We start from the raw sequence: 26,676 nt of genomic DNA on the forward strand, positions 1-26,676 counted from the left end.
ATGGCATGGTTTGTCTTCCTGCTGGAGGTTGACCTTCTGAGTAGTGCTCAATGCAATGTTGCTCTACCCACTATTATGTCGGTCTGCCTTGTTTCACTTGTCATTGAAATCTTATCGGCTTCTATCATCAGTAAAGAGAAGAATGACATTGCCAGCTCAAACTTTGCACAAGGTTTGCACACTTTCCCAAGGAAGGCCTGGTGGACGATGAATGGAAATTTTATCAGAATGTGTTTTTCTTGAGAAAGCTGGTTCTATAATTCAGCATCTCTCTCATTGCCTGCCTCTGCAACAATATGCTGTTATCAAAGGATGCCTGAAAAAATGTTCAGATTTTGTGTGGTGTTTTTGTATTACAAATGGAAAGGAGTTCCTATTATGAAACTTAATACTGAAGTATAAGTTCATACATTTTGGCAGAGATTGGAGAGATACAATGCAAACTGTCTGGGGGTTTGTGTGTATTGATCCTTGGCAGTTGAGGCACGTCGGATATGAAGTGGGGATGTTTATGCTGAACGTTTTTATATAAAACACAGTACCTTCCTTTCCTCCTTTTCAAAGATACTTTTTAAAGTCTAGCCCCTTCACCATCTGGTCTCCATAGTGTCATTCTGCCCTCTTGTGGGGCACCTTGGGATGTTTAATTACATCGAAGGTGCTTTTACAAAGGACTTATCGTTTACGTTTATTGTTTAATACTTATTGGCCAACATAGATCTATTAATCTCAAATTTAAAATTGACTATTTATCCGATGTCAATGACCAGTTGTGAGAGTTCCAAGCTTCTACCTTTCCTAATTTTCGATCCTGAAGAGGCCGCCTGTAATTTTTTTGAACATAACCTCAGGTTCTTGCAGTTCATGTCAAGGTCCTGAAATTTCAATCTGGTTAACCTAAATATTTGTGCTAATCTTTCCTCTGTTGTAATGCCCAGGCATGTCCACCATATGGCCAGTGAACTTCGATTAACTTAACCAACCAGTTTTTAAGCTTGTAATGCTTTTGAATTAAAGCAGATCAGCATTCAACTTTTGGTTTAAACATGACAATAGGTTTGTCTGTTGTATATTACTACTGAAGGTTCCTTGTGATAATTTTTAACAAGAAATTGTTGATATCAAAATTAAAGGAAGATGGGAAGACAAGTCCTATTAAGCTGTTGCCTGAATTGACACCCTCATTGCTGTGATTGCTTTCCATGTAATCTTTTATAAAAAATAAAACGCCTCTTTGATGTTATGAAAAGGCACTCCTCAGTATTAACCCTAAGTACCACTTACTATGACCATGAGCAGAATAGCTTTGGGTCTCACTCCTTTGAATATCCAATGTCCAGGTCTTCCTCAGTCTCTGTAATAATGTCTATTCTGCCAACATGACCTGTGATTGCAATAAGATACTTGATCTTCAATTCAAGAGCCTCTTCTAGTTAGAATGGGAAGTGGCTTTCTACCCCATTAGCCTTGTAGATCCATACTGGGAAAGAGGATGGTGGCAGCAGGCGTACATCGGGGCAAGGTACCGACTGGGTTTGAGACAGGTGACTTTCTGATGTGCACCCAGCTCTTCTCCCTCCCTCTAATCCTTGGAAGGTCAGCAAAGCCCAAATAGGAAGCACGTGGTGATTGCCAACTCCCTCTTTTGCGTACTGTCCTGTTTTTCATTCTTGATTTGTGGATGGGAAATTTTGACACCTAATACTTTCCTCTGCCAGGAGCCACTTGTCATATTGGCTTACTCTCTTTGTTTAATGTGACGCTTTCACTTACTCCTTGAAAGCTGGGTTATTTTCAACTTCCCTGGCAACATTTCTTTTTCCAAGAGGGAAATCCAGTGAATCTCTGCTGGGTTGACACTGCAGGCATTGACTTGCAACTCTCAGCAGAGAACTATTGGCTGAGGTGGCCACAGGTGAATTGTAGGTGTGGCAGTGAACAGCCCTTGGTCCCTGGCTGGTGTTGTGAGTACTACTGAGCTCCTCAGGAAGTAGCTGAGATAGGTGGAGGACTTGATAGTTTCCTTGACTGACAGAATTGGCCATTTTGTACCTTTCTTTGCCTTGGTATCCTGATGTTTGGGACTGAGACCAATTCAAAAGTGTGTGTGTGTGTGTCAGTGAAACTGTCAGCAATGAGTCCTTATCAGTTCTGTTTGTTGTTCTTGGCTGGCCCCTCCGATTAGGTTGATGCTAGCCAAGTAAATAATGACTGTGTGTGTGTGTTTTTTTTTTTGCTTACATTAACCTTTTTCCTCTTTCGTGGTGTCCACCCATGATGCATGCCATTTCCCAAAATTACAAGCAGAACAGCGCTCTGCCAGACCCCAGATCTAAAGGCCCAGGCTGCTAAAGGATCAAATCTACCTTCAAACTTTTCGTCCCAAGGCGAGTGCCCCAGATTTTTCCAAACAAACATGCCAAATAAATTCCCTCACCCCTGGAATCATTCTGTTAAATCCTCTCTGCCAACTCTCAAAGCCTCTCACATCCTAAGAAATGGTAAGAGTTTGCCCCATGGCCTATTGGGTATGCTATGGCATTTATGGCTAATCTTTTACTTCAGTTCCACTTTCTCATCTGCTCCCTCTATCCCTTGATTCGCTGGGATGCAAAACATACTCTGTATCTGCTGTAATTTCAATGATGGAGCATCTGCATTCCTCTGAGAGAATTTTAAAGGCACTCCGTTCCCCCAGAGGGAAGCAAGTTCTCCTCACCTCAGCCCTGTCTGTTCTCTTTTCAGCCCTATCACCACCGCTAAGTTGCTCGTCAGGCTTAATCCTTGCCTCTCTGAATCACCTGTCCTTTGTTAGAAATCAGGCTTGACACCCTGGTCAAACAATGGCATTCTACAATATCGCTGGACTTTGTAACCAGTCACCAATGGCAATGGGAAATAATCTGGCTCTTTGGGCGTCACCATTTGAGAGATTTATTATCTTTTTAAGAAAGCAGTTTGATAACTTTTATCACAAGGCAGGCATTTCAGTAATTCTGCACTTCCAATGCCAATTTAATATCTCAAAGCCAGGAATGCTCTAGTTTTGTACTATCCATTGACTTTGAATTTGCCTACTTTTTATGAGAGCATTTACCCAATGTCCATGGGTAAACGCAAGTGTCTCTTCCATTCTAGGATCGCACTTGGTAGTTGTGATGAACTCACTTCATTAATGTGGAGCTGCCTAGGGTGTGGTCTGCTCTCAATGAGCCAGGAGAACCAAATTCTCTGTCTCATCACTCAACACTGCAATTAAGGTTAAACATCACCATAGTTTCAGAGGACAACAGGGCTGCCCTCTTATTAGAGAGAGACAATTGTGGTGAGTTTAACCTGAAGGCCACCATGCCTTGGGTGAAGTTGAGAAGGCAGGATTCATGGTAACCTCAGCTGGCTGAGGATTTGAATCTGTGCTGTTGGCATCAGACTGCGTCGCAAACCAGTCATCAAGCCAATTGAGCTATTCACCTCCTTGGTACTGCTCTGAAACCCCCAGAGCCTGTCGCTGATTCCCACACCCACCACAGCAGCTGGTGGAATTTTAAAATAATAAAATCTGGAATTGAAAGCTACCCATGAAATTGTCATTGATTGTCATACGAATCCATCTGATGACTGTTAATAGTAAATTAAGAATGAAATTTGCCGCTGTCATCTGGTTTGGCCTACAAGTGATTCCAGACACCCCCCACAAAAGTGAAATACTGCTGGAAATCTGAAACAAACATAAAATGCTGGAGAAACTTTGCAGGTTTGGCAGCCTCTGTGAAAAGAGAAACTGAATAAACGTAGAGTCTGATATGACTCTTCCGAACAAGAGTTGGAAGATTCCATTTGATTGGAACATAGTGAATAACTCCTACCTTCAAAAAAAGCAGGAGACAGAAACTGCAGGCCTGTTGGTTTAATATCTGTCACAGGGAAAATGTTGGAAGCTATTTTTAAAAACATTACATTTCTAAAAACATAGAAACTATTATTAAAAGAGCACTTCAGAGACATTCAAGGTAATAAGGCTATATTGACATGGTTTTGTGAAAGGGAAAGTCATATTTTACCATATATTTTGATTTAGATATGCTTGGATTTCTTGAAGGCATTTGATAAAGTGTCACATCAAATGTCATTGCCGAAACTGAAATCTCATGGTTTAGGGCGTAACACATTGCCATAGATAGGAGCTTGAGTTGCTAACATGAGACAGAGGTATAAGTGAGTCATAGTTTTCTAGTTGGCATGTTTTGGTGTGATACACTGATCATTGCTGGAGCCTCAACATTTTACAATTTATATAAATGACTTGCATGAAACGAGAGAGGAATGGTTGCCAAGTTTGCTGATGACACAAAGATACGTAGAAAAGGAAGTTGTGAACTTGGCAAAAGGACCCTATAAAGGGATGGGTTATGAGGTTATGTGCCATCCGGAGTATAATGTGTGAAAATGAGATATTGGAAAAAAAAGCATTGTACCTAAAGCGGTGAGGTATTGGAAAATGCTAACATGCAAATGCAGCTAGAAATCAGGTCAAGTTGATAAAATGTTTTTGGTTATTGTGAGGGGATTTGAATGTAAAATGGGGAGGTTATACTTCCACTATCTAGGGTATTGGTGAGACTACATCTGGAGCAGTGTACCGTACAGATTATCACCATATTTAAGGAAGAATGTAAATACATTAGAAAGTTTATTCAACCTAACTGGATTAAGTGGGTTGCCTGAGAAGGAAAGGTTGGACAGACTAGGCTTCTATCCACTAGCATTTAAATGAGTGAGAGGCGACTTAATTGAAATACAGGTCTAGAGGGGCCACGAAAATCGTGGAGAGGATGTTTCCTTTTGTCGGAGAATATCGAACTAGTGATCACCGCTGTAAAAATAAGGTCCACCCATTTAAGATCAAGATGAGAATTGAGTCCTGCATCTTTGGAACTCTTCCTCAAGAGGCAGTGAGAGCAGACGTTGTTTTTAAGATAGAAGTAGATTAAGCAAGGGGGTAAAATATTAGTTAAGAGTCCATGGGTGAACTTTTCAGGTCAGTCTGTCACAGCACCAACTCCAACTCCACTTATTTGTTCCTCATACACTCAGTCAAGTTTTCACCAAATTACCCTTTAACATATGACCATCTGTTTCCAATTTCATTCAGCCTCCGGCATCCCTGCCAGACCCTACTCAATAATAACAGGTTAGCAGGGGTCAGTGACAATATGGAGGAACCAGAATAGCCATTATCCTCTTGAGTAGTGCAGTAGGCTCTAGTAGCTAGGCGGTTTACTTCTGTTCCCAATTAATATTTATGTTCTTTCCCTATCCACCCTTTCCTTAATTCCCAAAGTGACCAAAACTCCGTTGATTTCGATTTTGAATACCAAGCATTCACGTTGCATTGGGGTAGAGAATTCCAAAGAAGAAATTTCTCACACCAAACAATGGGCGACACGGTGGCACAGTGGTTAGCACCGCTGCCTCACAGCGCCAGAGACCTGGGTTCAATTCCCGCCTCAGGCGACTGTCTGTGTGGAGTTTGCACATTCTCCCCGTATCCGTGTGGGTTTCCTCCGGGTGCTCCGGTTTCCTCCCACAATCCAAAAAAAATGTGCAGGTCAGGTGAATTGGCCATGCTAAATTGCCTGTAGTGTTAGGTGAAGGGGTAAATGTAAGGGAATGGGTCTGGGTGGGTTGCGCTTCGGCAGGTCGGTGTGGACTTGTTGGGCTGAAGGGCTGTTGGGCCGAAGGGCCTGTTTCCACATTGTAAGAAATCTAATCTAACCAACCCATTATTTTGTAGGTGTAACTGCTTGCCACCTCACCCAATTCTCCAGCTGAGGAAAACAGCCTCTATAGCATCTGCCCTGCCAAGCTCTCAATTTTTTTAATACATTGCCATGTGTGTTCCTCAACTCCAGAGCGTAGAGCCCTGTTCTACTCTATCTCGCCTCATAGGGCAACCTACTCACCCTGGGAATCAATCTAGTCTAATGCTATCTCTCAATTTTTATGTAGACCTTTCTACATTTGTTCACCATATGCCCTTGGCTCTGCCTCCGTTGATGATTCATTTGGCAACTGTGGCTGCTTCAATCCCAAACAGCCCCCAATACTCGTAGAGTTTCCTCACTGCTTGTTTGTTTTGGACTGCAAGTTTAGGATAGGATTCTGTGTTGCCTCAGGTTTGTGTCTGTTGAGCAAGAGATGCTTGCAAAAAAAGCCTCTTTGATCAACGATGAAACTAAAATGGCAAATGCATTCTACTTTGTGTTTTTCAAATATTTGAAGGAATAGCTTTTGGATTGGACTGTTCCCTGATTGAAGCGCAAACCCCAGCTTCCTGTCCCTCCCCTGCCACCTGAGAGTGATATTTTTATCTATTTTCCTGGAGTACCAGTTTTGCGTTGTGACCGTTCTCCCTAGGGACAGATGGGCAGCCAAGTATCTGACCAATGGACTTCGTCATCTTCATGCTGCTGCTCCTCAGCCTGGCAGTGAGTGGACTCTCTATCCTCCTCGGCTGGTGGGTCCACTCCAGAACAGATTCCGACAGCGAGAGTGCGGAGTCAGAAAGCGGGACCTCCTCTTCCATCAAGGGGGGAGCAGAGGCTGAGATTGATGGATCATCGTCTAAAGATGGCATAAGGCAGACCAATGTTGGTGGGAAGGCTTGGAGGCCTGTAAACCTAGAGCTTGGGGATGGGAGTTTAGATCGTGGACTTGGGAGCCCGGTGTCAGGAGTTGAAAGTCTGGGGCCAAAAGTTGAAAGTCTGGAGTCTGAGGCTGGGGATTCAGAGTCGGTAAACAGGAGCCCAAAGCCTGGGGCTGGAGATCTGGTGTTATTAGGTAAGGGCTTAGGGTCTGGAGCTGGGAACCTGGATGAGGACCTAGTTACAGTAGTTAGGAGCCCAAAGCTTGGGGCTGGGGACCAAAATACTCTAGATAGATGTACAGATCTTGGGGTTAGGGTCCCAGAGGCTCTGGGTAAGGGCGCTGAGCTTGGGGGTGAGGGCCCAGACTCTCTAGCTAGGAGCTCAGAGCTTTGTGCTCACGGCCTAGCGACTCCAGGTACAGGCTCAAATCTTGGGTCTCCAACCCCAAAGGTTGTGTGTAGGGAGCTGGAGCTAGTGGGTGGGGAGCCAGGAACTGGGAGTCTAGGGACAGGAGTTGACTGTCTGGATCCCAGAGTTGAAAGTGTGGATCCTGGTATTGAGTGCACGGGGTCAGGGATTGGGAGTCAAGATTTTGGAGATGAACAATGTGTTCTGAGAGCTGGGAGGCAAGATACACAAGACAGAGAGCAGAATGTGAAAGATAGAAGTTGGGTTATGAAGAATGGAAGAAAGGAACCCGGTATTGGGAGTGGGGCTGTGAGGAGTAGCCATGAGAAATCAAATGACAGGAGACGAGATGTGAGGAGTCGAAGAGGAGTGCCAAGGGGCAGGAGACAGATGACCAGGGCAGGGAAAATGAAGACCACTGCTGGAAGTCCAAAATTGAGAAATTGGAAAACAAAACCAATTGATCTGGTAAAGGAGAACGAAGATTGGAATTCTATGTCAGAGAGCAACAGGAAAGATCCAGGTAAACAAAAGCCATGTTAATCCTGATTATGTAAATAGATCTGTGTTTGTAAGGGAGAATAAATGCAAGCACAGTTGGTATGTGAAGATTGTATTTTTAATACATTATTATAAGTGTGAGCACACCTATCAGGATATTTTATACAGAATTAGATGTGCAACCACAGACACTTTATTACTGACATGAAGGTGGACAAATTCAAATAAGTGTTTGGATGGCATATGCTAAATCTCCAGCAATAGTCAACACGACAAACATGTTGCTGAATCTTTTCATCTTTGTAGGCGAAAGTGAGGACTGCCGATGCTGAAGATCAGAGTTGTGTGGTGCTGGAAAAACACAGCAGGTCAGGCAGCATCAGAGGAGCAGGAGAATCGCGTTTCTGGCAAAAGCCCTTAATGAGGAATTCCTGATGAGAAACATTGATTCTCCTGCTTCTTAGATGCTGCCTGACCTGCTGTGATTTTCCAGCACCACACACTCAACTCTTTCCATCTTGTGTACTTCAGGGGAAATGCAGGAGTGTCAAATTTTCAAGCTATCACAACCTTTTATATGACAGGACAAAAGGTGCTGATTTGGCAAATTTGCACAGCTCTGAAGAGCCAAGTTGTTGCCATGTGAAACTAGAGGCTGCCCAAGCTTCTAGAATGTTCAAAGTGCAAGAATTGAACATATTATTATTTCCAGTGCAAGTGTAAATGAACCAGTTTGAACGTGGCTGATCTCAAATCTGTTGTTAGTGTATCCATTAGCGCACAGTAGGCAGCACGTACTGAACAAACTTATCACAGAATCAGGTCTGACAGATGCTTTGGGTTTTGCAAGCATGGACTGGTCTGTAATCTGCCGAGTTACAAGAAAAAGAAGGAACATCTTGTTTGATTTGATCAGCCAATCTGTGGCCTGTTTACATTTAAATGGGTTATGTTCTTACGCAGGGACCTGGCCCCTGCATGAAAAAGGAGCATGTTCAATTCTTGCATTTTTTTTGTTTTTAGTTAGCTGGGACTTTGAGCAGCTGCTAGATTCCTGTTACTATCTCCATGGCTGAAGTAATCAGTTGACTTTCCAGTTGTACAACTTGTTGTGATTCTTTGGAATGTAGCATTCTAGTATTTGTCCTGAGTGCAAGATGAGAATCTTCACAATCTGAACTGTAGACAATAGGTGCAGGAGTAGGCCATTCAGCCCTTCAAGCCTGCACTGCCATTCAATATGATCATGGCTGATCATCCTTAATCAGTATCCTGTTCCTGCCTTATCTCCATAACCCTTGATTCCACTATCCTTGAGAGCTCTATCCAACTCTTTCTTAAATGAATCCAGAGACTGGGCCTCCACTGCCCTCTGGGGCAGAGCATTCCACACAGCCACCACTCTCTGGGTGAAGAAGTTTCTCCTCATCTCTGTCCTAAATGGTCTACCCTGTATTTTTAAGCTGTGTCCTCTGGTTCGGTACTCACCCATCAGCGGAAACATGTTTCCTGCCTCTAGAGTGTCCAATCCTTTCATAATCTTATATGTCTCAATCAGATCCCCTCTCAGTCTTCTAATCTCACGGGTATACAAGCCCAGTTGCTTCAGTCTTTCAGTGTAAGGTAATCCCGCCATTCCAGGAATTGACCTTGTGAACCTACGCTGCACTCCCTCAATAGCCAGAATGTCTTTCCTCAAATTTGGAGACCAGAACTGCACACAGTACTCCAGGTGTGGTCTCACCAGGGCCCTGTACAGCTGCAGAAGCACCTCTTTGCTTCTATACTCAATCCCTCTTGTTATGAAGGCCAGCATGCTATTAGCCTTCTTCACTATCTGCTGTACCTGCATGCTTGTCTTTGACTGGTGTACAAGAACACCCAGATGTCTCTGTACTGCCCCTTTACCTAAATTGATTCCATTGAGGTAGTAATCTGCCTTCCTGTTCTTGCCACCAAAGTGGATAATAGAAGTAAGCTGTTCGTAGTTTATTCTAGGTCCTCCTGATATTTTTCTATTTCACCTCTTTCTGCTCCCCTCACTAATCATTTTCGCTTACATGACTGAATGTCCATCTCTTGCTGAACAGATTCCCAGCGACTGACTCCGATGCTAAAGTGTTAAGCCTCTAAGTGCAAGTTACTCTTGTTAGTGTCCCAGTGAATGTTTGCACTTGCTTTTGCTGAAGTAGTGTGTTCCATTGACTTGTTTGAGATGAAGAGTATAAAATGATCACAAGTTAAGATTTGACTGTGCTACTATAAGATATGGAGTGTGTCTGGAGTGTAAGGCACTCGTGATTTTAATAAACGTACCGTCAAGGGACACGTATTTTCTAATGCTACACTTTTTTTTTATTTGCTCACAGACTAGGCAACATTTATTGCCCATTTCTAATTGTCCAGTCACGAAGGTTGTGGTGGGCTCACTTCTGAAATACTCCTAAAATAAACTGCACTTTTTGACTTTGTTTTTGGTCTTGGTTTTGATGCTGTAAATTTAGGTTTAACTGTACAGCACAAGATTTGCTGTGTCTATTCAGCGAGAGATTAAATAGGAACAAGAAATCTTCACTCAGTCGTAGTCATCTCTCCTTCTGTAAGTCATCTTCCGTTTTCCAGAATATCCCGATCAGGCAAAAATCTTAAATACTAAGGTTTTAGATTATGACTACCCTTTGTGTAAAAGTCCCCCAGCAATGAATTGATTCTCAAGTAATTTTGCCTCTGCTGCAGTACTTTATCTGTTATGCTTCATGTGTTTTTCTGTCCTGCCCGATTTCCACTTGACTGGTGGCTGTAACTCCAGCAGCCCTCCTAAGTTCAAAAACCATCCTGAGTAAAGCAGCCCAGTTGGTTGGCAGAAGTGGGTACTGCAGATGCTGGAGATTAGAGCCAAGGTGAGAGTGGTGCTGGAAAAGCACAGCAGGTCGGACAGCATCCGAGGAGCAGGAAAATCGACGTTTTAGGCAAAAGCCCTTCATAAGGAAGTGACAGATTACTTGTTTGGCATTCCAACCATATGATGACAAATTCATGCTTTTCTCTTCCAATGGTAGACTGGGGCTGTAACGTGCACTGTCTGCAAGATAAACTAAAGCAACGCACCAAGAGTCCTTTTTAGGGCACTCCATAAAGTCCCAAACCAGTGACTCTTTTATCTAGAAAGACAAGCGCAGATACATGGGAACGCCACTGCTTGCATATTCCCCTCTAGCGCACACACCATCTGACTGTGGAAATATTGACATTCCTTCATGATCAGTGATCTGTCATCTAATCTTTTAAGGAGGAGCTAAGTTTTTGGCAAGAGAATGAACAGCTATTGCAGTGGTTAGACAGGAAAGTGGAGATAAAAGCAGGAATCAGATCAATCATAATATTACTGAAAGGCAATCAGGCTTGAGGGGCTGAAAGCCCTAATACCCCTGCTATTGCACTGCCCTCATCTGTCTTCCACCTTAAAGCACCCTACCCCCCCCCCCCCCCCCCCCCCCCCCCCCCCCCCAACTTCCCTCATTGCATTTTTGATGTTGAATTTTCTTTTACATCACAAGGCTTTATCAACGATGATGACCTGAATGCCATGCTGAAAGGCAGCAACCTACAGAAGATCAAATCCAGCACCTGGATGAAGCCCCGTTTTTACAAGCTGCTCGAGGACTGTCGAACAGTGTGGTACGACTCGCAAAAACTCCTGAAGTCAGCCAGGACCCAAATCTGTGAGTCTAACCTTCAAACTTTAACATTAAACCTTTTTACTTTTAATTTCTTTTGGCACAGTGGTTAGCACTGCTGCCTCACAGCGCCAGAGACCCGGGTTCAATTCCCGCCTCAGGCGACTGACTGTGTGGAGTTTGCACGTTCTCCCCGTGTCTGCGTGGGTTTCTTCCGGGTGCTCCGGTTTCCTCCCACAGTCCAAAGATGTGCAGGTCAGGTGAATTGGCCATGCTAAATTGCCCGTAGTGTTAGGTAAGGGGTAAATGTAGGGGTAGGGTATGGGTGGGTTGCGCTTCGGCGGGGCGGTGTGGACTTGTTGGGCCGAAGGGCCTGTTTCCACACTGTAAGTAATCTAATCTAATCTAATCTAATCTAATCTAATCTAAAAAAAAGAAGAGTTGATAGCTATTTGACTACAGGTCAGTAAGGGGGAAATCACTTTTTGAAAAACATTTATGTGTAACATTCATAGAGGCATGGAAATCTGGAACAATCTGAATCAGTTCTTCTATAACCTGGTAATTCTGTTCTCGTGCAATCCCGTATTATAAAAACATTTGTGAAATAGTAGCACCATTTAATCTAATGGAGCTGGAATTGTGTCATAACCACTACAAGCTTTAAAACTTTCATACTTTAGAGACAGTATTCCCAATTTGTCAATTGTGTTATGATGCATTTGTGTTAACAAAACACATGCTATAACAGAATGACCTGTATACCTTTTAAAATTAAAAGTCAGATGTTCAGGAGTGAAACATCTTTTTTGTCTTCTGTTCCCAGAGAAGGTTATGAAAATTTGTGTCTGTCTTCCTTCACAAAGCTGTTTAAAGCCAGAGGGGAGGGAACTGGAAGCATCAAAACTCTGCCATCAGTGGATATTTTTAACATATCATTTTGTTTTATAACGGTCACGTGGGATGTTCTAGGATATTTTGTTACCTTTGTATAGGTACACGTTGTTGAAATGGTGGCCATCTCTCTCCCATCAGAGCTTCCTGCACAGGAACTGTACACACACAAGGCCTCTCCATATCCACACCGCTCCAGGCTGGCTCCGATAAAATGGGCTTCTGTGCTTCACCCAGGGCACAGCCAGTGGGGAGCTTCAGAATGTGATGGGGCCAGGATCGTGTGAGCACCCTGCGGTTTGGATGGCTCATTGACCTTTGTGTCACCATTTTGCCCAAAACACTGGAGGGGGGGGGTGATGGAGATGATGATTCTGTGCCTTAGGAATGTGACGATAAGCCCTCACATGGGCAGCAGGAGCGGCAAATGGTGATGAGGCTGAGTAATTAAGTAAACACCAAAAGACAGTTGATTATGACTGGCAATTACAAGGCACTCCTTTTAATATAACAAAGCAGCCTTTGATAAACTTGGGATTTACAACTCTCCTTAAATCACCCTTCAACCCTCTGATCAGATCGTTCAAGAGGATCAGCATTGAGCTGCATCATTGCATAAATCCATTTGAGATTTTGTATATTGTCTCGTGTTTCACAGTTCCTCTCGCCTTTTATTAGGTTTCACGTTTTAAGCCAGCTGGGTGCAGGGGGAGGGGGCTTCCAGAAGTGGGATAGAGAGAGAATACTGGGAAGCTTTCAAAATATATGGATGTGGTGGGCAATCTCCCCCTGAAAAGTTAATCACTGGGGTGACAAATCAGGAAAAGCGTCTCCCCTACATGTTTTTATAAGGTGCTGCTTCTCTTCTGTGGTCACTGTTGTGGACTGAAGCGGGAGGTTGCAGCAGACAATTTACTAGAGGAGAACGGTTGACTGGTAGGTGGGAGAATGGAGTGGCTACAAAATGGGAGAATGCTGAATTATTTGAAATAAGAAACCGAAAGAACTGCAGATGCTGGAAATCAGAGATAAAAATAGAAATTGGTGGAAAAAGCTCAGCAGGTCTGGCAGTAGCTGTGGAGAGAAAGCAAAGTTCATGTTTGGGTCCAGTGACCCTTCCTCAGAACGGATGGCAGCGAGGAAAATATCAGTTTTAATGGAGAAGATACGGTGGGGGGGAGGGGATAAGGAGTAAATGATAGGTGGAAGGTAGAGTCCAAAAAGAGAAAAGGACAGTTGGACAAGTAAGAGTGGACAGTGATCAGGCTAGGAGGATGAAAACCCTTAATGGGGACTGGCAGTGGCTAACAAATGGGTGGTGTGTTATAGCAGACCATGTGATAAGGCCTGGTGTGTAGTAGTTGGGGTTAAGGATATGAGAGTTCAAGTCTGAAAATTGCTGAATTAGAGAATGAGTCCAGAAGACTGTAGAATTTCTAAGTGGAAAATGGGGTGCTATTCTTCCAGCTTGCACTGAGTTTCTCTGGAGCACTGCAGCTGGCCAGGGAACAGAGTGGTGTTGACTTGACAGGCAACTGGAAGTTCTGTCTTTTTTACCAAACCAAACGTAGGTGTTCTGCAAAGCAGTCACCCATTCTGTTTTGTTTCCCCAATGCAGACGAGACCACATTGTGAGGTATGTTTGGGGCCTTGGATACTGAAGAGAAAGGAAGTAAAGGAGTAGGTGTTACACCTTTTAACAGTTGGAGGGGAATGTGCTGTGGGACCAGGGGTCATTTCTCCCCCCTCCCCACCCTCTACCTTCAAGCCAACAGATACTCAACCCTGCACAACTCACTCCTATCTCCTTCCCAAAATCCACAAGCAGCACCATACTGGGCTGGAAATGAAGACCCGCAAATCGTAAAGGTTAGCCTTTGAGAAATAGCGAGAACTTCCCTCAAAGTATTTTAACTCTTGAGACTGGGGCTATTTTCCCTGAAGCAGTGAAAGCAAAAAGGAGGACCCATCTCTTCCCCACAAGTTAACAAAGATCTGACTGCACTAATCCCATTTTCCATAACCCAGGAGGCTATGGCAACACGAGTATATAAAATACTGCGTAAATGGAAAGAGTTCCTGACAACCACCTTTTCCAAGCAGTGAGTTGAAGACTCCCACCACCTTCTGACTGGGGAAGGTTGGGGGAGGGGGGAAGAAAGGACTTCTTAGCGTCTTTCTCTGTAGCTCCTGGTTATTGGCCCCTGTACAAATGGAAGAAGTGCCTCCCTGTCGAGTCCATCTATGCTGCTCAATCTTGTACACCTCTATCAAGTCACCTTCCAGCTTGCTCTGCTCCAATTAACACCAGCGAATTCAATCTTTGCTCATAGTTCAGACCCTCCAAACCAGGCAGCATCCTCCTTATCCTTTTTATAATGTGGTAATCTCAGCATAATCTCCTTGCTGTTTCCTTTATTAGTCGAGACAGTGAATACAAGTAACCATATGCTGCCTTAACCATCTTATTTACCTATTCTGCTACCTTCAGTGAACGGCCTTCTTTCGTGCTACAAATGTGTCTAAAACACTGGCATCTACCTGGCAATGTAGATAACTGTCCATGTATGACTTGTGTGCATCAAACTAAATAATCCAACCTGCCTAATTGCCATCCTATTGATAGACCCGATCATCAACAAAGTGACAATAGGAATATTGATACAATGATCAATCTGTGCTTGGAAAGGAACAATCAGCTTATTGACACTCTGTTCGGGTTCCACCAGTTTCACTCTGTTCCTGACCTCGTTACAACCTTGGTGCAGAGCTGAGTGTGACTTCCTTTGACATCAAGGCAGCATTTTGAGGGAGCTTGGCACCAAGGAGTCCTGACAAAACTGGAGATAGTGGGAATTGGATTTGTGGGGGGAAAGAGAGGAGGGAGGAGAACTCTGCTGGTTGGAGTCATATCTGGTGTAGGGGAAATATGGTGGTTGTTGGAGTGCAACCATCTGAACCCCGTGGCATCTCTGTAGGTGTTCCTCCAGGTTGTGTCATAGGTCCAACCCTCGTCAACTGCTTCATCAATGACCTTCCTTCCAATGTGACATCAGAAGTGGGGATGTTTGATTGTATGTTATGCAGTGCTGTTAATGATTCCTCGGAGTCTGAAGCTGCCTAAGGGCAGCAAGATCTGGATAATATTCAGATGTGGGCTGAAGGTGGCAAGTGAGATTCATGTAACGCAAGTGCTAGGCAACGCCCATCTTAAGAACATAGAATCTAATCATTTGTCTTTTTAATGGTGTTACCATTATTGAATTACCACCATTAATATCCTAGGAGTTTTGATTGACCAAAAATTAAACTGGATGAACCATGCACATCCTGTGGCTAAAGAGTAGATCAGAGACTAGGAATCCTGCAGCAAGAAACTCCCCTCCTGACTTCCTAAAGCCTGTCCACCATCTACAAGAGACAACTCAGAAGTATGATAAAATCTCCCCACTTGCCTGGGTGGGTGTAGCTCCCACAACACTCAAGCTTGACTCGAGCATTGTCCCAAGTACTGCAGTGGGTCAAAACGTCAGCTCACCATCGCCTTCTCCAGGACAGCGGGCAATAAATGCTGGACCAGCCAGTGACAGCCACATCTCATTAATAAGGGAGTTGAAACCCTGGTGGGGTGGGTGTAGGTAGGAAAGTGCCCAGCTTTGATGGTAGAGGTGATAGCGTACAACTGAAGACTAATGCTTTGGGAATATGGGTTGAACCCCATCACGTGGGTGAAATTTTGAAGTTAATAAAAAGCCAGCCTATGTAACGATGTTTGTAAAAACTCATCTGGTTCAGTAATAACCTTTTTAGGGAAGGGAATCTGCTGTACTTTCTTAACTGATCTAGGTGTGACTTCAGACTCTAATGTATTCGACTCTTAACTGCTCAAATTTTAAAATAAGAGTACGCCATTCTGCTCCTCGGGTCTGCTCTGCATTCACTGGCTGATCTGTATCCTCTCCTCCACCTTCCTGTCAGTGGCCATCTTCCCCAATGGCCACCCCAACCCCTCCCAATAAACCCTTTACTCCATTATAGATCAAAAATCTACCTAAATCCAGAAAGAGAATTCCAGACTATTGACGCCTGAATGAAAAAATGCTCCTCCATCTCTCTTAAATGGGAGATGTTTGTTTTTAAACTAATGCCTTCTGTATCAAGATTCCTTTTGAGGGATACATCCTCTCGGCATCTACCCTTGAGCTCCCTCAAAGTTTATACTTTTCAAAAAAACAAAAATCGTTTTGGTACAGCCCAACTTGCTAAACCTTTCCTCATACCTCACTGTTGCAGAAATTGACCTGGTGAATCCCCTCTTAACAGTTTCATATGAAATCTGGGTAGACCATTTGGCCTCTCAAGATGATGGCTGATCTATCTCAGGCTTCAACTCCTTCCATGCCAGCTTTACATTGCCCTCAATTCCCTGATATTTCAAAAATTTGTCCTCCACCTCTTTAAATACTTTTTGATCTAGCCTCTCCAATCCTTGGGTAGAGAATTCGAGGCATTCAGTACCTTTTGGGAGGTATTACAATTTACTTTGTATCTCAGTTTTAAATGTGTCCCATTATTTTGTAATTACATCCCCTGGTTTGAGATTTTTCCATTAACAGAAACCTCTTTTCAACATCTATTCTGTCAACGCCTCTGAGTTTTTTTTTATGTTCAGTGAAATCATCCCCAAATTATTCTAAACTCCCCAGAATGTTGCTCAATTAATGGGGAAAAGCTAGCCCAGAGCATTGGGCTGAATGGCCTCGATCTATGCTTGAAGATTCGATCATCTAGCACCCAGAACACAGGGAGAGGCCTTTCGGTCTTAACTTCATAAAAGTCTTAGAAGCCAGTGCCATGTCTTTTTATTGCTAGATGAGATATGGCCGTAATTGGTAAAATCAGCATTTGTTGCTTGTGCTTAATCCTTGACTTAATGGTTTTCTGCCATTGTAGAAAGCAGTTGAGTTGTGAGTCAGTCAGACAACAGATTTCCTTCATTGGTGAACCAGACAAGGTTATTCAACTAACAGTGGCAAAGCTTTATGCCAGATGTATTAAAAGTTCTTCCAGCTGCCTTGGTGGGATTTGGATGTGGGTACCCAGAGGTTAGTTTGGGGCCTCTGGACTGGTCGAGTGATATTACTCCAGCATCTTTGCTTCCTCGTCAGTGTAGTCACTGAAGGAAATACAGCAGTCAATTTATACAAAGCAAGCTCCCAAAAAGCAATTGTAATGATTACCAGCTGAATTGTTTTGTGGTGTGCAGAAAGATAAATGTTGGCCAGGCCCCTCTTCTGGAAGCTTTCACAAAATGCTGAATTCTGCATTGGCACTCACTCGAAAACGCTCTAAGGGATCGACAACAAATCCTGCTATTGGTAGAGTCCCCCTCCAGTATCCCGGTCAGGCTGGGGTTCTGGTGTGTAAGGAGGGGAGTAGTGTGGGATTGATACAGAAATCAGCAAGGGTAATTTCCGTCACGGCAAGGGTCCCCAATATATTTTTATTTCAGGAAAGGAATGTCGTGGCAAATTTGGTGATGGAAGTAACTGTATAAGACCACATATGGAGAGCTGTGTACAGTTTAGCATGTTGTTGTTTTGGAGCTAGTTCAGAAGGAGGATTTCATGAGACCGATTTCAGAAATGAGGAGACTGGGCATAAATTGCTCAAACACTCCAGTTTAAAAGAATAGCGGAGGTTTAATTGAGGTTTTGAAGATGCTAAAGGGCATTTAAGTGGACATTGGACATACATTTGGATAATAATGGAACAGTGTAGGTTAGATGGGCATCAGATTAGATTAGATTATTTACAGTGTGGAAACAGGTCCTTCGGCCCAACAAGTCCACACCGACCCGCCGAAGCGCAACCCACCCAGACCCATTCCCCTACATTTACCCCTTCAACTCACTACGGGCAATTTAGCATGGCCAATTCACTTAACCTGCACATTTTTGGACTGTGGGAGGAAACTGGAGCACCCAGAGGAAACCCACGCAGACACTGGGAGAATGTGAAAACTCCACACGGTCAGTCGCCTGAGGCAGGAATTGAACCCAGCTCTCTGGCGCTGAGGCAGCAGTGCTAATTTGTGCCACCGTGCCACCCACTAAATTAATTTTGCAGGTCAGTGCAATACAGAGGGCCAAAGGGCCTGTACTTTGCTGTAATGTTCTATGTTAACATCCACTTCTCTACCCTCATCGATTACCTCCTTCAGCTCAAAATTCAATTGGATTGGTAAGACATGAACTGCCCTGCACAAAGCCATGCTGACTCTCCCTAACTAGGCCATGAATTGAATTGAATTTATTGTCCCGTGTACCGAGGCACAGTGAAACGCTTGTTCTTGCGAGCAATACAGGCAGATCACCTAGTTAAGTAGAACAGATAGTAAATAATAGATAAACAGTGGCAAAAACAAAAATACAGGTACAGGTGATTGTCCGGGCCGAGTTCACCACTCTCTGTAACCGTCTCCGATCTTGAATGGTACAGTTGCCATACCAGGTGGTGATACATCCAAACAGAATGCTCTCGATGGTGCACCTATAAAAGTTGGCAAGGGTATTTGCCAAATTGCCAAATTTCCTCAGCTGCCTGAGGAAGAAGAGATGTTGTTGGGTCTTTGTAACCAATGCGTCCACATGAAGAGTCCAAGAAAGCTTGTTGTGGATGACCACTCCCAGGAGCTTGACACTCTCCACTCATTCCACCTCTGTGCTGTTAATGTATAGGAGGGCCGACAGTCAATAATGAGTTCCTTGGTTTTGCCGGCATTGAGAGCTAGGTTGTTCTCAGTGCACCATTTTTCCAGGTCTTCCACCTCCCGTCTGTTTCATCGCCATCTGAAATTCGACTGACTATGGTGGTGTCATCAGCAAACCTGTAAACGGCATTAATCTTGGTATTTGGCGATGTAGTCATCGGTATACAGCGAGTATAATGGGCTGAGCACGCACCTCTGGGGGCTCCAGTGTTGATGAAATATTGTCCCCAATCTTCACTGATTGTGGCCTGTGGGTCAGGAAATTGATGATCCAGTTGCAGAGAGTGAGGCTTAATCCGAGATCACTAAGTTTAGTAATCAGTCTCAAGGGGATAATAGTGTTGAAGGCTGAAGTGTAGTCAATGAGTAGGATTCTTACGTAGCTGTTCTTGGTGTCAAGATGTTCTAGGGAGGAGTGAAGGGAAAGTGATATGGCATCTGACATGGATCTGTTGGTCCGATAGGCAAATTGGAGTGGGTCAAGAGTAGTGGGGAGGCAGGAGTTGACTAATGCCATGACCAGCCTTTCAAAGCACTTCATGACCATCGAAGTTAGGGCCACTGGGCAGTAGTCATTGAGACATGCTGCATGAGCCTTGTTAGACACAGGGATGACGTTGGCCCTCTTGAAACAGGCAGGGACAGTGGCCTGCTGCAGGAAGAGGTTGAAGATGTCTGAGAAGACCTCTGCCAGTTGATCTGTGCATGCTCTGAGTGCACGACCTGGTACTCCATCTGCTCCCATCGCTTTCCTTGGATTCACACGAGGAAAACTGATCTGACCTCTGATGCAGTGACAGTTGGGATAGGTTCGTTAGGACTTGTCGGAGTAGGTGTTACCTCTCTGCCGAAATTCTGCTCAAAGCGAGTATAAAAGGTGTTGAGATGATCTGGGAGGTATGTGTCCATCGTCTGCTATCTTGCACTGTCTCTTTTTAGAACCTGTGATGTCATTCAGCCCTTGCCATAGTCGCTGGGTCTCTAGTTTGGATCGGTGTTGGTCCTTGGCTGTCTTAATGGCTCTGCGAAGGTCATACTTGGATTCCTTATATTTGAGTGGGTCTCCTGATCTGAAGGCCTCACACCTGGTGTTTAGCAGGTTCTGTATGTCCTGATTCATCCAGGGTTTCCTATTGGGGAATACCTGGACTGACTTCCTTGCTTTTCCAAACGTATGTAAATTGCATCCCTAAGAATTCTTTCCAGTAGTTTCCCTCCATTGACGAGAGACTCACTGGCCTGTAGTTTCCTGGATTTATCCCTATTTCCCTTCTTGAACAGAGGAACAACTTTAGCTACTTGCCAGTCCTCCGAGACCCCTCCAGTGGCTAGCGAGGATACAAATATCTTGGTCAAGGCCCCAGCAATCTTCTCACTTGCCTCTGTCAATAATCCAGGGTAGATGCAATTGGGCCCTGGGGACCTATCCACCTTAATGCTCTTCAAGAGATCCAACACCACTTTTTCTTGATCTCAAAATGTCTGAGCATGCTGCTATCCTCCACATCCTTCTGGATGAATATCAATGCAAAGTACTCATTTTAGGATCGCCCCCTTATTCTCTGCCTCCAACCACAAGTTCCCTCCTTTATCCTTGTGTGCTCCTGTCTTCTCCCTCGTTAACCTCTTGTTTTTAATGTCTCTATAGAATACCTTGAGCCACTCTTTTAACCCTACTTGCCAAAGTCGTCATCTGGCCCTTTTTGCCCTCCCAATTCTCTGCTTGAGTACTTTCCTTATATTTCTCATGGGTCCTGAACGATTTTAACTTCCTAAACCTTAAGTTCTGGAAACTCCATAGATTTTCTGAAGGTTCACCTCAGTAGTGTCTTGAAACCAGATAGGCATCACCGCTTGGGGGCTCCCACTTCTCCGTTGTCCCAAAAGCAATGAGTTACAGGGGAGCTAGGGATTTTGCATGCACCTCACTGTTCGTGAAACAGCTGGAAAGCTACAAACGTTCTCAAACAATGGAAATGAGAGGTCTTGTCACAATCTGTGATCAGACTCTGTGTGTGTGTGTGTCTCTCTCCCTGTCTATTTTTGAAAACTGAGTCAGGAAACCTGGCTTTCCTGATTATTCCCACTTCTGTTTTGAACTGTCACAACTTTTGAATGTCAGTTGTGACATTCTGATAGCAAGCTTCTCAGCAATTGGGGGAGGGGGAGGTGGTGATACATCTGTGCATGCAAATGCACCTACATACACACTCGGTATTGCTTAAATATTGTTTGAACTCTCTTACTGCCACCTGTATCTTAACCAGGACCCTTTTCTCCCATAACTATTTTAACAGAAGGTAATTAAGGCAAGTAAAATGTAAAAGAGTTCTAACACTTGCAGTATGAGTTGCATTAGAGCCCTGTCCAATTATTTATCTCTGGGAGCTGAGTTATATGGATCTCTTACTGCCACCTGTATCTTAACCAGGACCCTTTTCTCCCATAACTATCGCCCAAGACTATTTTAACAGAAGGTAATTAAGGCAAGTAAAATGTAAGAGTTCTAACACTTGCAGTATGAGTTGCATTAGAGCCCTGTCCAATTATTTATCTCTGGGAGCTGGGTTATATGGATTTTTATTGTCTCGTACAAAAATAATGAAGTTGTTTTGTGTTATATGCAAAATGTCTCCACACTCTGGCGCCATCTTGAAACACTGAATATAATAAAAGATTTTACTGCAATAAAGCTCATCTGTCGTCTTGTTCCCCCTCTGCTCCTCCAGCCACTGCTTGACATTGGCTGGGTCTCGGTTACAGGCCTCCGCCTCTGCCATAACCATTACCACTGTATCCAAGCTGGAACCATGGCCCTTGGGATGCGTGGGTTTCGTACCTCCCCATTCTCCATCCAGCCCTCTTCCAGCCACTGCCACCTGTCTGCTGGCCATCCCTTTCACCGACGTTTCCACTTCTTCAGGTGGATCCTCACAGCAGCCTGCGGGTTTGGGCTGGAGGAGTCAGCCTGATCTCGCAGCTCTCTCTCTCTCTCTCTCTCTCTCGCAGCTCTCTCTCTCTCTCTCTCTCCCTCTCTCCCTCTCTCCCTCTCTCCGGAAGGTAGTGATATTCAGCATGGCCAATTCACCAAACCTGCACATCTTTGGACTGTGGGTGGAAACCCACACAGACAGTCACCCAAGGAACCAAACCCAGGTCCCTGGCACTGAGGCAGCAGTGCTGCTCCTATTTTTTTCTGGAGGCAGTCACTGACTTTGTAGATAAACATAGTTATTGAACTGTTCACAAACAATAGGGAAATCCACCAGCAATTGCGCTGTTTGTGGTGGTAGTGGTTGACAGAAACACTGGGGCTTAGAATGGTGTATGGGGATAGTCTTCTACCCAGGCATTTATGTATCAGTCTAACCTCTTGTCTGGAGGTCCTTGCTGCAAATTGCCAACCCCACTGTCCCAAATGTGATGGACCCCTTTCAGACATGGTATTGCAATAGAGTTTCTAACGTCCAACACTACAGTAAACTTGTATTTTTATGGCACCTTTTTAATGTAACCAAGCTCTTCCAGACGCGTCACAGGGGTGTTACAAAATAAAGTCTAGTACAGAGCCACAGAGAGAGAGATTGGATCAGAGACCAAAATCTTGGTCCAAGTCGAAGTGGGAAGGCTTAGGGGATAAATTCCAGAGCTTAGAGCTCAGGCAACTGACTCTACCAATAATAGTGATTTATTTTTACACAAAAGGCTAGATTTGGAGGACAGCAAAAATCTCAGCGGGTTATGGAGTCAGACTGGAGGAGATTTCAGATGGCAAGGGCCAAGGCTAAGGAGGGATTTGCAAACACTGGTGAAAACTTTTAATATCAATAAATATCTTGGCTGGGAAGCAGTGCTGGAATAGAAATAATTGTTGAAAACGACTTTGTGCAGGTGATGACGTGGCAGCCGAGTTTTGGGTGACCTTCGAGGTTGTAGAACCATAGAAATAATACATCACAGAAGGGATCCATCCTGTCCATGTTGACCCAAAGGCATCCTTTCTAATCCCATCTTCCTACACAAGGTCCGTAGCCAGGGTGGGTTAACTGTGGGACATCAGGCCAGAGTTTAGGAACACTTCAGCTTAGCTGTGAGCGGTTACATGTTTACATGGTGCATTAGAACATAGAACAGTACAGCACAGAACAGGCCCTTCAGCCCATGATGTTGTGCCGACCATTGATCCTCATGTAAGGCAAACCTAATGTACGAACCCTCAAATTTCTGTGACCATATGCATGTTCAGCAGTCTCTTAAATGTCCCCAATGACCTTGCTTCCACAACTGCTGCTGGCAATTCTGGCTATCAACTTTATCTATGTCTCTCATTATCTTGTACACCTCAATTAGGTCCCCTCTCTTCCTTTTATCCAGTGAAAAAAGTCCGAGCTCAGTCAACCTCTCTTCGTAAGATAAGCCCTCCATTCCAGGCAGCATCTTGGTAAACCTCCTCTGAACCCTCTACAAAGCATCCACATCTTTCCTATAATAGGGTGACCAGAACTGGACACCGTATTCCACATTGATGATCCACTGGACACATTGATGTGGGTTTTTCTGTTGTTGATACTCTGAGCACTGCCTCCTCTCTGACCTTCTTTCCTATAATAGGGCGACCAGAACTGGACACAGTATTCCACATTGATGATCCACTGGACACATTGATGTGGGTTTTTCTGTTGTTGATACTCTGAGCACTGCCTCCTCTCTGACCTGATTGCTGTTTTTTTGCTGTTCTCCCACAGTCTCGATTGATGACATTCAGGAGTTGCGGCCTGGTCACCAGTCTGAGGGCATGCAGAAGTTTGCCATGGATATCCCTGCTGCCTGCTGTTTCACCATCGTCTTCAAGGGCACGAAGAAGAACCTGGATCTCGTTGCCAGTGACGCGAAGGAAGCCAATCATTGGATTGACGGCCTCAACAAGCTTAAGAAAAGAGACTCAAAGATGAACAAGAGAGAGCGTCTGGACCAGTATCCTTTTCTGGGGATCCAATGTACGTGGGGTGGGGAAAGAAATAAAATTCTTCTTGAATGCCCCCTTATCCACTGGCATTATGCATTCACTCTCTCCTCCAGCAGTGTGTGCCACTTACAAGACGCACTACATTACATCAACTCACCAAGCATTCCCTGACAGCATTGGCAAAACTCATGGTCTCCAGCATCCAAAAGGACAAGGACAGCAAATACGTGGGAACAACACCACCTACAGGTTCCCCTCCAAATCATAGAGTCCTTAGTGTGGAAACAGGCCCTTTGGCTGAACAAGTCCACACTGATTTGAGTATCCCATGCAAACCAATTCCTTTCCCCTATTACTCTACGTTTATCCCTAACCTACACATCTCTGAACAATATGGGCAATTTAGCATGGCCAATTCAGCTAACCCCCACATCTTCAGATTGTGGTAGGAAACCCACACAGACATGGGGAGAATGTGCAAACTCCACACAGACCGTCGCCCAAGCTGGAATCTAATCTGGGTCCCTGGTGTTGTGAGGCAGCACTGCTAACCACTGAGCCACCTTGTGAAGTCATTCAACATTCAGTCTTGGAAATATAGTGCCCTGTTCTTTGACTGTCGCTGGGTCAAAATTCTGGAATTCCCTCCCTCAGGGGATTGTGGGTCCACATATGCAGCATTGGCCACGTGTTCAAGCGGATAACTCGCCACCAACTTCTGCAGGGTGATTAAGGAAGAGTGTCCCAGCAAGTGTAGCCCATCTCCCAAGAATGAATTTTTGTGTCCCCCTCCTCTTCCCAGATGCCACTCATTGAAATCTCTGCCTGTGTCCAAGCAGGTGCTTAAACAAGTGGTGAGTCTTCACAGAAAATGCATGATTAGAGAGAGAAAATTCACCCAACCATTCTGCATGCCACACCTTGGCAATAGAATGGAAAGTGGGCTATTCAGCAACAGGAAGCTTCACACATCTGTTGGACCCATCTGTTTCCCACTATCTGTTTACTTGGAGGCTTGCACTTGGGTACAGGTGAAGATAGTGTGCTATGACATAGCAAGTAAAATAGGAATCCACCTCCACTCACCCTGTTGGAATGCAGAATGAGGGCTTGCGTTTACATGTGCTTTCCTCAACCTCCGGGTATCGTCGAAACCCGTTGTAGCCATTGGACAACTTTTGAAGTGCAATCTTAGTGGTAGTTAGAGGAAGTAAGAAGCAAGCCCCCACCTGCCCCAAAAAAAGCCACACAAACGACACACTGGTAATAATGATTTGAGGGATGAAGACCGCATGTGGGAGGAGGATAGATCTTACGACACAGACGTGAAGAGAGACACAGACCCATCCAATGTGGTGCTCCTGATCTTTTGTATCAGTCAGCAACAGGCACATGGGGTCATGTCTCGTTTGGAGATGCACGTTAACCATATGGCCCTAGAACAAGTTTAAAATAAATAATCCATGGTAACTGGTATCTCGACCATCTTTACAAACCTGCAGATAAGTGGAATCTGGTCTGAATAATCAAAGGCAGTGACCAGATAATGCTATTTCCTGCTCTCGGAACAATTGGCTCGAGCTTCAGTGCTGGCTCCTGAAAGGAACCTTCTCTTTTTTTTCTTCCCACATCTGTTATTTCAAACAGCAAACAGTGAGGTCATGGTGTCTGATACCACTCGTGTGGGTGTGGGGTCAAAGTGCTGGAGGGAGGAAATCGGCCTGGATGGGGACAGGCAAACTAATACAGCTCTGCAGTAAGAATAGGAGCACGGGAACCTTCCCTGACCCTTCTGCTTCCTGAAGCAGTATTGTTCAATGTAAGGCCACTCTTCATTGATGCCTGCTTGTGCAGTTTAGTGGATAAAACACAAGCCTATGATTCAGAGGGTGATACTCCCACTCCAAACCCCAGCTTGCCACTGCCCTGAAGAACACCAGTCCTCTGAAGAGTATGGGGAGATTTTTCCAGTGTTTAGCTAAAGTTTATCTCTCAGTCTGCAGCATGTGACCAGATAACCTGGTTTTACTTTTAAATCATGTTGCTGTTTATAAGACTTTGCTGTGTGTGGACTGTCTTGCAAGTTTCTTAAAGCACAGTGAGTCCAGTCCACTCCTGTGGGCGGCACGGTGGCACAGTGGTTAGCACTGCTGCCTCACAGCGCCAGAGACCCGGGTTCAATACCCGCCTCAGGCGACTGACTGTGTGGAGTTTGCACGTTCTCCCCGTGTCTGCGTGGGTTTCCTCCCACAGTCCAAAGATGTGCAGGTCAGGTGAATTGGCCATGCTAAATTGCCCGTAGTGTTAGGTAAGGGGTAAATGTAGGGGTATGGGTGGGTTGCGCTTCGGTGGGGCGGTGTGGACTTGTTGGGCCAAAGGGCCTGTTTCCACACTGTAAGTAATCTAATCTAATCCTCAGCCTTGTACTCACAGACTTGTGATGGCTCTCTGTCCATTTGTCACTGTCTCCTCGTGTGTGTTCTTGTGTCCAAGCCGCACCTCTGCCCTCCCTGACTTCTATAGCCCCCTCTGGCTTTACAGCCCTCCGCGAACTCCGTTATCTCATCCAACCCTTGACAGTCCTCCCTATCTCCTTAACTACCTCTCGCCCCAGTTCTCTTTCCAATCCTCCCACTTCCTCCAAACCAAAGGAGTAGCCATGGGCACCCGCATGGGCCCCAGCTATGCCTGCCTCTTCATAGGATATGTGGAACAGTCCATCTTCCGCAGCTACACTGGCACCACCCCCCACCTTTTCCTCCGCTACATCGATGACTGTATTGGCGCTGCCTCGTGCTCCCACGAGGAGGT

At 44.8% G+C, this 26,676-nt stretch overlaps 1 protein-coding gene across 3 annotated transcripts in view; it reads left to right on the forward strand.

Annotated features, from left to right (window-relative positions):
* Positions 1-26,676, forward strand: part of plcd1a (phospholipase C, delta 1a) — a 95,173-nt gene that overhangs the window by 39,988 nt on the left and 28,509 nt on the right. For all 3 annotated transcript variants that reach the window (XM_043690855.1, XM_043690857.1, XM_043690854.1), the window contains exons 2-3: positions 11,114-11,278; positions 23,645-23,873. In XM_043690855.1, the coding sequence (XP_043546790.1) occupies positions 11,114-11,278; positions 23,645-23,873 (394 nt within the window). The remainder of the gene's footprint in view (positions 1-11,113; positions 11,279-23,644; positions 23,874-26,676) is intronic.

Source organism: Chiloscyllium plagiosum, chromosome 5 (assembly GCF_004010195.1).
Source record: "Chiloscyllium plagiosum isolate BGI_BamShark_2017 chromosome 5, ASM401019v2, whole genome shotgun sequence".
NCBI classification, from domain to species: Eukaryota; Metazoa; Chordata; class Chondrichthyes; order Orectolobiformes; family Hemiscylliidae; genus Chiloscyllium; species Chiloscyllium plagiosum.